The sequence below is a fragment of the Wyeomyia smithii genome, chromosome 2 (genome assembly GCF_029784165.1).
Source record: "Wyeomyia smithii strain HCP4-BCI-WySm-NY-G18 chromosome 2, ASM2978416v1, whole genome shotgun sequence".
Taxonomy (NCBI): domain Eukaryota; kingdom Metazoa; phylum Arthropoda; class Insecta; order Diptera; family Culicidae; genus Wyeomyia; species Wyeomyia smithii.
This window is the reverse complement of record NC_073695.1, coordinates 187,800,384-187,813,449: the sequence shown is the minus strand read 5'-3', so window position 1 is coordinate 187,813,449 and position 13,066 is coordinate 187,800,384. Positions and strand designations below refer to the sequence as shown.

The 13,066-nt window shown below is 42.6% G+C and overlaps 1 protein-coding gene across 1 annotated transcript in view; it reads left to right on the top strand.

The window, feature by feature from the left end:
- The window catches only part of LOC129721535 (adenylate cyclase type 2), a 178,339-nt gene that overhangs the window by 24,958 nt on the left and 140,315 nt on the right, over nucleotides 1-13,066 (top strand). The window contains exon 3 of the mRNA XM_055674234.1: nucleotides 598-990. Coding sequence (XP_055530209.1) covers nucleotides 918-990 — 73 coding nt within the window. The 5' untranslated portion in view covers nucleotides 598-917. The remainder of the gene's footprint in view (nucleotides 1-597; nucleotides 991-13,066) is intronic.

Here is a 13,066-nt window from a genome sequence, read left to right as displayed (position 1 = left end):
AAGGCAAACGAATTGTTATTTATTGATTCTACAGTGAATAAGCACTGTTGAACCTGTGCTCTGGCAGCGTAGGTAGATCAGCAAAGTATCGCTCAGTCCAACAACCTTGTGTTAGCATTTCAGGGGAAAACATGAATCAAAAATCAAACCAATTTTAAAGAAAGGTACAACAGTACTCTGTTTTTCATCCAGAAAACCAATTAGATAGACAAATCAGACCAACAAACCAAAGAAATGAACAAATCTAATAGTATCTTCTAGGTCAACCGGAACATTTTTGCTGCAGAGATAATTCAACAAACTCAAATTCATGCCAAATTAACTGCAAAATTTAAATAATTTATTCAAACCAATTTCTACCAAACTAAATGTTCGTCAACTAACTGATATCCCTTATCAATGTGCATCCTGCATGACGAACAAATAGAACCGTAGTAAAAATCAATTGCTTTTTACTCGTGCCGTAAAGAGAGAAGCACGCACCAAACTTAGCAAACGCGTATTGGGAATTGCGTCAAACTGCAGCTGACACCGACAACGTGCGGAACAATCAACTGCTAGCCCTACAATAATTTCGCTCTCTTTGATTCATTTCAGAAAATTCCCTGTTTGGTTGTGATACCGCACACCAGAGTACGTGGATCAAATGCCACCCACCAAAATAATAGGAATCTGTGCCATGTCATCGTTGCGGTTGCTGGAATGTAAATATAGTGCCATTCGCATAAAAAATCAAACGAAACACACATAAAAAATGTAAATACCAATATCTGCCGCAAACCACGTGTAAGGTCACTGTTTGATCGGTGGATTGTAGTGGAATGGTGTTAACGGAAGAGTGGAAACTGCGTGCCATAATTAATTCAGTGCGAAATTCAACTTCCTAAACAACGCGGATTTACTGCCTGTTCCCGGATATGGAGGCCGTGACTGCTGTCGCCCGGAGAGCACGCTCCCGGGAAAAACACATCCAGGATAACATTGACTCAGGTATTTAGATTTAATTATTTGCATACCACTACTGGTGTTTTTGCTGGCAATGTGGCGTCCATTGTTGGCTGGCGATGACCGAGACAAGACCGTATAATATGGTTTTCAGTCAGCTTTGATAGGTTAGAACCGAGTAACCTGCGTCGCGGACCGTGAACATTTCACACCTCTGTTGACTAATTAGATCGTTTAGTGTTCATGGTATTTCCGTTAGTTTTGGTTTTGGTAATCATTCCAGTTTTAATAGCAATAAACGAAAGCTATCCTTAATGTTCTAAGCTGGCATAACACTAAACAGTGGCGTAGCCAAAAGAGAGGGAGGCATAGTAGTTAACGGCGGAGAAATATCGGAAAATATACTATTCCATTATGCAACATAAGGTTGCATCAAATGTCTGTCTATCTGTGGGAATGGAATTTTTTGACTATACCTAGTTCTTGGAAAGAGGCTACGACACGGGTGACCTGGATATTGTATGGGAACTTTTTTCGTGAAGACGAAACTTTTGAGCGGTAGGTCTTAACGAAGTTCGAAAAGTTCCGATTCCCACACTCTACTGTTTATGTCATTCGATAAACAACAATTCGAATATTATTCTCAAACTGACCATTAAATTAACTACGCAACGGTTTATTTAAACAGCACGTGTGTTGCACGGTAAACGGTATCGCTAATGATAGCAGGAAAACACTTAATCTTTTACGTTGTGTTTTCCCATTCTCTCTCTCTTTTAAAAATTTTTACGCTGTTTACTACAACGCAAGCCTTTTTGAGGGGGAGTGATGAGAAGGGGCCAAGCTGTCCGATGATTTTGTCATTCCATAAAAAATATGCCCCTCTAAAAAATATTTTTTTTTACAAAAAAAAACTTTGTTTTTAATTCTCCATGATCGGACCGGTTGCATTGTTTAGGTAATCTTTTGTAGTTAAAAAAATCTTTTTTTTTAAAATGAGCTTCTCTAGATAATCAATTTTAGTTTTTCTTTCAACTTGTTTTCAAAAAAAATTTTTTTTGTAGAGTGTATATTTTTTTTCAAAAAGACAAAATTAACATCTACAACCTTGCCGAAGACGTCACATCGATCAAACAAACCGTTTTGGCCCGAAAAATATTTGTAATCACCAAAAGCTTCCCAAAAAAACATTTTTCAATAGCTTCTCTAAAATGACTCGTGTTCCAAAAAACTAAACCAATAGCACAAAATGGCATTTTTTGCTTATAGAAACGTCTGTGCAAAGTTTTAGTCAAATCAAAAATGGTTGATTAAATCGATCACCCGTTTTTTTGTGGAATCGTTTAGCTTCTTTACCTGTGTAAGCTTTAGCTATATGTGTGCTCTTGTGAATAACTCGTTCATGAAGCTGTTATAGTAAAAAGTCGTCAGTATAGTGTCGCACCGCAGTACTTTTTCGAAGCCTGCCCCTAGATGTCATCCCAATTTCAAAAATACGCAAACTGCAGGGTGCATGACCAGTTTTCGTAGTTTTTCTGAAAGCGTAAAGCCTGTATCAGACTAACCGAACGTGCCCTGTCCAAAATGAAACCATCGCCAATCAATTTGTTGACCAATTTTACATTAGAAATGCTATATTTAAGGTATCCAGCCCAGCGGCTTTTAATTAGTGGAAATTTGGATTCATTTTTGCCAGTGTGCGTTGGTCGAAAATTGACATCGCCTGGCTGTCGTGTGTGCCAAAAATCACAAGAAGGTTGTATGCAAAGCCACGACCGCAAGGTTGAAGTAGAATACTTTTACAAGAAAGATAACCCGGCTGCTTGCGTGTCAGTCATTTTTTCTAGTAAATAAACGTTGACCGTTCATTGGCAGTATTGTAATTTCTTTTGTCTGATATTTTGAAAGAAGTTCATTGAATATTTTTAAATTTTGTGCAAATAAGAAGTTGAAGTGCTGCCGAATAGTAATATGCACATTTAATACGACATCATTAAACGGGAACGGAACAAAGGCTACGGTTATGCAGAACGCGAATGCCGGCGCGATGCGATTCGCCTTACCGTGGTGAAATGTACAGCTCTTTTTAAGGCGAAGTAGAGCTATACATTTCAACAGATTTCGTCTTGCCGAATCGCATCGCGCCGTTATTTGCGTTCTGCATGACCGTAGCCAAACACTAAGCGACGCAAACACGTAATAATAATCAGAGTGTGCATGTTGATGAAGATAATTAACTTTGGATTATAGCGCAGAACGAGAAAATATGGACTCTTCAAATAATCACTTGTGTTCTTCAAATTTACGTTGTTCAATTTAATATCCGATGAAATGTTTGTTTATTATCTGATGAAGCTCTTATATAGGCCAAATGATGCATTCCCAATTTACTAGGTCCATAACTCTGCCGACCGTGCTTGGGAAAGCGCGGTATAACGACCAATCAGAGATCGAATTTTGTGTTTTGGCAAGGCTTAAGAGTTTTCAATAGTTCGAATGATAAAATTGCAATTTTATGCATTTGGTAGGAATCTTAGAAGATTTTCTAATTGATTGCTGCAAAAACGAAGGAAATCCATCGAAAACTAACCGATTTATTAGCATTTGAAATTTTTCTCACTTTTTTCAGTTTTAGATTTTCATTTCACAGCCCTATGTGGCCGAACTTCCTGAGAGAAGTATTCTAATTCAAAATTAAATCTTCATTAATTCATTTGTTGTCCTTATAAGGACAATCGTTCAATTTATCATAGGATGTAGTGTTTATCTTACATCTCTGTGTTACCTTGATAGTGAGGACTAAGGCGCACGGTCAACACAATGAGAAAGGTGTTTTCACATTGAAAACTAGACACGGCTTTACTGGAGGAAGTGTTGGCAAATCCATCTACCGCTAATACCACCGCTATCATACGAAAGCGCGTCGTTTCATGTGGGGAATATCAACAACGAAAAATGACGCGCGTCTGAGCATAACCCGAACTGTTTCGTCGTGCTGCTCCCATTTACCTTTACATCGGCCTCAGGGAAGTACCGGCTGCATCTGCATCTACCGCTGAGGCTGTCACTATACTGCTATCGGTACCAAAAGCTATTAACTCTTCAAATAAGTATTTTATTTGTTCTCAAAAGAACAATTGTTCAATTCAAAATCGGATTGACACAATCGCATCTCATTATTTCAAGTCCTTGAGGCTGAGGACACAAAATTAATTTGTTTTATGTTCGTGTATAGTTTAGAAATTATTGTAACCAGTCTACATATATGATTGACGATATAAATAAATAAATATTACCGGCAATAATATTCTTCTTAACAAAATGATACAACTTTCCCATTAGGCCTCTGCCATAATAGACGCGAAAAGCGACGCGAACCGATTCGCTCGGCTGTAGGTTAATGTACAGCCATCAGTAGAGCTGTACATTAACCTACGGCCGGGCAAATCGGTTCGCGCCGCTTTTCGTATCTACTATGGCAGAGGCCATAGAGCTGGCTGATGTATTCACTTCATGCAAGCCTGCTGCTGATGCTTCCCGCTACCACACTGAAACAGCATTTTAGTGAAGGGAGTGTCGTTGCATCAGCTGACCCTGCTACTATCGATGCTGATATACCCGCTGCAACAGCTACGTTATGCATAGCCATGCCACAGTTGTGGCCGCTATACGCTGGCCCAACTGCTGAGCAACTGCAACGCTATCCGTAGCCATGCCACAGTTGTGGCCGCCATTGGTATCCGCTGTACCTGCATCTGCTGGCCCTGCTGCTATCGATGGTGAGATCCGCTGAAACTGCTACGCTTATCCGCAGCCATGCCACAGTTGTGGCCGCTATCCGCTATCGATGGTACCCACTGCTCGCTCCCGCTGCTGCTAAGGGAGGACTGCTGTCGTCGCTGTTCAGAACTATTATGACAGACTTCGACTAAAACAGGCTTTTATATAGGGATGAAAATAGGAATGAATTATTTTTCGTACGTGGTGGAATGATATCGTCAGTTGAATTCAATACTGGCACAACTCAAAATTCATAGTTTCGAGAAAAACGCGTTTGAAAATTTGCGTCAAAAATTACTTTTTTCGTTTTCGTGAAAAATTTCATTTTTAAGATTTCCCATATTTATTGAACTTGTTTGGGTCTATCATGTGCATGTAATAAGCAAGTTTTAAGAATTGCAACCTCATTTTTCTATCTTTTTAGGGATATTTTAGATTTGTGCAATAAAGGCACATCTACTTATATTTCCGGAAATATTGTGAATTTTAAAACGGGTCTTTGTGAGATGAAACTTTATAGTATTTGCCATCGTTTGCCATCGATAACTCAAAACTGCAAAATTTTGAGTTGTGCCAGTTTTGAATTCAACTGACGATATAACTTGAAAAATATGTGTGACTTCATTCCGGCTCAGAGCGATCATTTGATAAGCTCCACCTCTTTTTTCAGTTTCTAAAGTTTTTCCTCAGTTTCGTAGCACGGATGCACAAAAATGATTTCTTGTCGAACCAGACCGATAGCACTCCCATTGAAGCAACAAAATAACATCGTCGGCTTCGTGCAACACTGGCACAGCTCAAAATTTTGCATTTTTGAGTTTTTGATGGCATACGATGCCAAATACTGTTAAGTTTCATCACACGAAATCCCATTTCGAAAATCACAAAAATTCCAGAGTTATGAGTAGAAGTGCCTTTGCTGCACAAATCGAAATCTCCATAAAGTTAGTAAAAATAAGGTTTTAACTTGAACAACGTGCTCATAATATGTGCATAATAGACCTAAAGGTGTTACATAAGAATTAGTAATCTTAAACTTCAAAGCTTTCTTTAAAAACGAAAAATAAGTTTTCGACGCAAATTTTCAAACGCGTTATTCTCGAAACTATGTTTTTTGAGTTGTGCCAGTGTTGCACGAAACCGACGACATGTTTTGTGTCGTGTTGTGCAGCTTGGTTGAAGAAAATGTTCCCGTCCCCGTGTCGCATGTAGCAGATTATTGCGTTCAGTAGACAGTAGATAGTGTATCCAGCGAATAAACACCGATGGTGCTCTCACACACGCTACGGTTTTAACCCGTATCTTATTGCGGTTTGTAACATCAAGCGATTTCGTTTGCTCGCTGTTGCGTGTTGCATCATGTTGCAACTTGGCAGCTGAGAGACGACGAAATTCTGTTTATGCTGATTGATTGAATCGACTTCATATTAGCTCTGCATAGTCGAACTAACTGCTTTTGTGAATGCGTACTAGCCACATCCATGTCACGAACGTCATTCCCATACATTTTGCTTGAAGCCAATTTTCTCTGGCTCTCTGGCTCGATTTTACGTCAAAAGGCTGTGAGTGCTTTCGAAACAGCCGATTAAGCTTCGTTCATGCGAGATCAGCTTTTTCTGCAAGTGGTGTGTAGAAATGTAAAAAGCGAAGAACGTTTTTTTTTTTGTTTCGTTAGTTCTCTAGATGTTGTGCAGGACATAAATGAATATGTCCAGACATGTTTCAACACGTTCTGGACCATAAATTCAATATTCATATTGATATGTATTCATTAGAACTTTTCACGCAAAAAAACGTGCAACAGCCTATGCGGCACAATGAACGGAACTTAAGACCATATCATTAACAGTAGCGCCATCATCATCGGCGGCGGCTTCAGGAAACAGTCGCCGTGACATGGGTCTGGTACTAACAGGGTAGTTTATTATTCAATGTCGGTTATGCTGATTGCAGCCTTTGCGCTGCCCCTACAGTGGGGGGTTTACTAAATAAAGTGAAAATTAGAAAACTACAACAGAATTTGATTGCATCCCGCACAGAATGTCTGCTTGTGTTGATGCCAGAAAATTATCAACCTTCAATTATTTTTTTATTTGCCTTGAAAAAAGCATTTTGCGGTTCAAAATCGGTTGCTAATTACAACCTTTGAGCTGCCCTAACATTGGGGGAATTAAGATACACGGACAACATGCACTGTGGAAGCTATTTCACATTCAGTAAATTAGACGGGTGCGACAGATTTAAATTGCTAGGATGCAACTCAGAATGCTTGCTTTCGTTGACAAGATTATTAACTTTCAATGACTTGTTTATTTACCTTAAAAAAGGCATTTTGATTTCCGAAATTGTATTTCCTGATGGCAATCTTCATGCTGCCCCAACACGGGGGGAATAATGGCTGTCTGGCGACACACGCTGAGAAAAACCGCGCTGCTCCTGAGACGTGGTGACCAATCACAGGGCTAGTGCTTCTGTTAAGGAAGGACGACTGCTGTTGTCGCTGTCTAGAACTATTATAAGCGGTTCCGACTGAAACAGGCTCTTATATAGGCCAAATAGCATGTTTTCAATTGCAAGGTATATGATCCTGTCGACCGTGCTTGGGAAGCAAGCATATAACGACCAATCAGAGGTCGAATTTTTCGTTTTGACAAGGCTTGACTATTTTCAATAATACAATAGTGTGAATAATAAAATTACAATTATCTTATTTTGGGAAGAATCTTAGAAGATTTTCCAATCTATTGCTGCAAGAACGAAGGAAATCCATCGAATACTAACCGATTTATTAGCATTTGAAATTGGACATATTTTTCACTTTTTTCGGTTTTAGATTTTCATTTCACATCCCTATGTAGCCGAACTTCCTGAGAGAAGTATTCTACTTCAAAAGAGAAGCACACATTTTCATTTGTCAAGTCTCTATATATGATCTTGTGTAGGTGTGAAGAGATTCGTTTGCCTTCGCCATGTCAATGACAGCAGCCGGCAACCGTTGGGAACGGTCGGCGGCAAAAATAGAAAAGATTCTATTTTTTGCAACAACAACAAGCGACGGTCGACCGCTGTGAACTGATTGGTCGAAAAAGAACGGAACGGTAGCGGTTGGCTGCTGCAACGGTTAGTCTGATACAGGCTTAAGTCAGCATCTTGAATTTCAAAATGTCGTTACACACGGATTTAAGGTCAAAAAAATTTGAACACTCCATTAATTTTACTTAGTTTTCCATAAACCCAAAGCTGTCACCTTGAATTGAAGAATGAACATGAACATGAATAATGAACTTCGATATTAGATCTTTGGAAGTCATCCCGATTCGGAAAACGGACCAACGACCAACAGACTTTTGCTAAGTATAAATTAATACACTTATATCCATCTTGCAAAGCGGAGTTTTCCCCAGTATTTCTAGGATGAAAACTGTTCGATAAACTGGTTAACGCCGGTACGAAACTGGATGACGATTCACAGGTAATCTAAATGTTCCGAAGACTGCCGACGTCTTTCGACGCCTCAACGATCACCCTAGAAACAGTTCAGAAGGTAAACTTACGCTGGCCCTTATTATTTATTTGGCATTCTGTCATAGCCTGATAAACAAAGTCTCTTTAATTTACTCGGTTATCGGCTGCTACCTGGTCTACCCATATTACTCGTTGCGCCTCTGGCTGTCTTCTTCCTGCCGGATTCGAGGCAAACACCATCTCCGCAGGGTAGTTGCCCGGCATTTTTGCAACGTGCTCGGCCCAGCGTATCCGTCCAGCTTTGGTCACCTTTTGAATACTGGGTTCGCCATAGAGATGCTCGAGCTCATGGTACATCCTTCGCCTCCATATTCTGTTCACCCGCACGCCGCCAAAGATCGTCCTTAGTACCCGTCGTTCAAAAATTCCGAGCACTCGCAGCTCCTCCTCGAGTATTGTCCATGCCCGTGGAGAACAACCGGTCTCATGAGCGTTTTGTACAGGTTACACTTTGTACGGGGGCTTAGTCTGTTCGACCGCAATTGCTTGTGGAGCCCATAGTAGGCACGACTTCCGCTGATAATACGCCATCATTGTCCTCGGTTACCGGTGAACCAAGATAGACAAACTCGGCGACTACCTCGAACTCATCGCCGTCGATCATAATGCTACTACCTAAGCGATGTCGGTCGGATTCGGTTTCACCGTATATGCTAGTACTTCGTTTTAGACGTATTTATCTGCAACCCAATCCTCGCTGCTTCGCGTTTTAGTCTAGTGTACTGTGCTGCCACCGCCGCAGTTGTTCTATCAACAATGTTCATGTCATCGGTGAAACGGACGAATTGACTGGATTTGTTGAAAATCGTACCCCGCGTGTTGATGCCCGCTCCATGACCCTCCATAACTCTTTTCGGTCGATAGTGTCATACGCGGCTTCGAAGTCGATGAATAGGTGGTGCGTGGGGGTTCTGTTTTTGGCATTTCTGGAGGATATGCCGTATGGAAAAGATTTGGTCCGTCGTATACCGTCCTTCCACGAAGCCTACCTGATAACTTCAGTCAAATCTATTGGCTAGTGGTGAGAGTCGGGGGAAAATGATTTAGGAAAGCACTTTGAAGGCGGCATTCAGGACGGTGATCGCACGATAGTTCTCACCCTGTCCAATTTGTCGCCTTTCTTATAGATGGGACAGATAACCCCATCCTCCGGTAGCTGTTCTGTGTCCCAAATTCTTGCAATCAGCCGGTACAAACAAATGGCCAACTTTTCCGGGCCCACCATAAAAGCTCCGCTCCGAGGCCATCCTTGCAAACCGATTTATTGTTCCTTAGCTGCTTGATGGCATCCTTAACTTCGCCTATCGTTGGGGCTGGCACGTCTTCTACATTTGTCGCACCGACAGGACCTTTTTCTCCGCCGCCATGGTCTCTTGTCTTGGCGCCATTCAGGTGTTCGTCGAAATGCTGCTTCCACCTTTCGGTCACCTCACGATCGTCCGTCAGAATACTACCATCTTTATTCCGGCACATTTCGGCTAGCGGCACAAAGCCTCTGCGGGATGCGATGAGCTTCTGATAAAAATTTCGCGTTTCCTGAGAATGATGCAGCTGTTCCAGGTCTGCAAACTCCTCCTCCTCCTCCAAGCAGCGCTTTTTCTTTTAAGTTCGCTGCATCTTCTTCTGTCTGTGTTTTTCCACGTTCTGACGAGTGGCACTGCGCATCTAAGCCGCCCGCGCAGTGTTCTCCTCATTTATAACCCTCCTACATTCGTCTTTAAACCACTCTTTTCGTTGGGTTCGTGCCAAGTTAACTGCTATGGGCAAAAAGGTGAAGCTAATCAGATTCGACTAACTGTGCTAATTATGATGTACAATCATGACCTAAACTTGAATAAGTTAGCTATTTTATTTATTTTTATTCTCGCTTATTCTCCGTCGGTCTAGTTCCGCCACCCAGGATCCTTACTCACGACCCGTTTATTAACGGACCGGCACCAACGGCTTTACTTCATCATGCGATGGAAGGCGTGATCCCAGAGATTTTTCACCTCAGAAAATCTCCCGGTGTCGGCTAGGATTGAATCTAGACCAGTTGGGTTGGTTGTGAGTGGTTCACGCCACCCCACAACCATCGATACCTATGTCGGCTTTGAAATTCGAACCCAGGTGTCAAGCGGGGTTGGCGGAGACGTTACCAACCACGCTAGGCCACCGCTCAGCTTTTTTTTATTTTTGGTAGAGGGGAAATTTGCTGCCAAACATCTGAGAGAGCAACCTCAGGTAGTCTGGTGTTTGACCCACAAAAAACCCTACAGTCTCCAACCCATAATACTCCCCGGGACGACCGGTAGGTGTTGCGTCTTTTATGCTCTGTGCAACCTCCAGGCTCTATCAAGTCTCCTAGCTGATTATCTAACTAACCTGGAGACTGGCAGTTAGCTAACACTAACGTGTCAGTGGTCAACCTGTCGTCTGCTTCGCACCTCTAGGACTATTTGAGAGGCGGCTGCATAAACCGCCCTCCAGATGTTCGGATCTTTACACATCCTCTGAACTAGGTTGTCCGGAGTAGTGTCTGGCCCGCTCACTACCATCATGTCGGTTCGCGCACGCGCAGAACGAAGACATAAGATCCACGCACTCGGGGCACATGGGGGACCCCGCATGCCCGAATGTGTGTAGATACTGCCTGAAGCAACCATGACCTGACAGGATTCATGTCAGCTGGAAGTTAACTTCTCTATGGCGCCTCCCGACCCATCCGGATGCCACCGGAATCAGTCAGTGCGTCCATCTACCTTTCGTGGAATTGGACCATTCCTGCTGCTATCTGATCATCGATAATGATCTTCTGGTACCTTGTATACCCCTTGTGTCCCGTTGGTCGAAGCATTCTACGTCTTCCCTAATGACTATGCTGATAGGCATTATGCTAGACAGGACGCAGATTGCGTCGTATGACACTGTAGGAAACGCACTCGCCACCCTCAGGCACATGAGCCTGTAGGTATTTTCCAGTTTACCACAATAACTGTTAGTACCTAACGCTTTGGACCACAATGGACCCCCATACCTAAGTGTGGATGAAACCACGCTGGCAAGGAGTCGTTGTTTGCTGCCATTCACCGCTGAGCTATTCAATATCATTCGAGATAATGCTGCAATAGCCGTTGAAGCCCTTTTGCAAGCATAGTTGATGTAACTCTCAAATTTGAGCTTATCGTCAACCATAACCCCCAAGAGCTTTAAAGATCGCTTTGAGGTAATGGTGCAGTCTCCGACTCTGACCACCGCCTGTTACTTTGATTTGTGGTTATTCACAATCGTGATCTCCGTCTTATGGTGCGCTAGTTCCAGTTTCCTGTAGTCTTCGACCTTGCATTTACAGTGCGCGGCCGTCAACTCGACCTCCTCGATCGACACGCCGTAGATCTCTAGCATTATGTCATCTGCACAGCCGACGATCACAACACGTACAGGGAACTTGAGGTTCAACACCCCGTTATACATGACATTCCACAACATCGGTTCCAGGATAACCTTGCGAAACTCCTGCGGTAATTGGGACGCACTTTTGACCCTCCTCCGTGTTGTAAACAAGTACTTGGTTCTGGAAGTAATTTTCCAGAATCGTGTACAGCGACACCGCTTCCACCTCTCCGGGAAGAGGCAGTCATCTAGGCCAGCCTGAATGACAGGTTAGGGATTCCATCCGGTCCCGGTGCCTTACTAACTTTTAGAGAGTTGACAATCACGATGAGTTCCTCATTTGTAGCCCTAACCTCTCCCTCGATCTCGACACGGCTGTCATCGCTCATGGATTGGACGTTCGACAAGTTGGCCGACTATCCCAGATCTGTGTCTGAGATACTGGAACATCGGAAGTGAGACTCGACTGCCAGAGGCCAAGGACTGCACGCAAAAGTTGGAGTGTGCGTTAGATCATTTATGAGCGAAATTAGCGCATTAACTGATTCAAATTGGAACCAGTACAACGCATGTGCGTTGGGCATAACGCATATGATGCTTTAGCCTATTTTGAATGTATTGCGCAACTTCAAACCACTACACTTATCAAGCATCAGCCGATGTTCAGAAGGTTGGCATCGTTAATCGTTGGGTACTGACTCTATTGAAGAAATTATTGTCTGATCGATTCACTTTCATGAATCAGGTCCTTCGTAGACATTATTCAATCATTAACAATAAACAAAAACATGAGATTAGTCCAAAACATTCTGCATTTAATTATGACTCTGGTTTCATTCACATGCATTCGGTTCTGCGTTACTGGTACCAGCGTCAATAACTTCCGCGGCAACAAGGCTCACTATTGGCTGTTTCGGTTGCTGACAATTTTTAGGGATGCACGAGCCGTTGATACGCACCGGCTCGCGAAAGTAAAGAACGGTTTTTTGAGCGCCTCGAAACTGATCGTTACCAAGGCATCACGATTTTTCTGTATATGATACATATTCTGATTTTGATCTCTGTCAATGTATTCCTTGTACAACTTTTGCGTTATGCGTATCACGCATTGGTTGTGCGAAGTCAGAGCAAATTCTGTGCGAATTGAAAGGACACATTGGATGATTAAAGCTTGAACTTTTGCGTGTGGGTATGATGGCTCGATGATACACTCCAGCATCACTGGTGATCACTCTGCAGGCGCCAGCACGCCTTTAGGCTTGGCCACGGGTTCATATTGGCACTCGCGCATAGCTTATCGAAGCAGGCCGTCTTGCTTGCTTTAATCGCACTCTTAAGTGCCAATCTTGCCAAACCGAATGCCTGGGCTGGAGAACGTCACATCGATTATCGACTTCGCATCATTTCTGCTATATGTACATTTGATCTCAACGTCGGCCAGCTC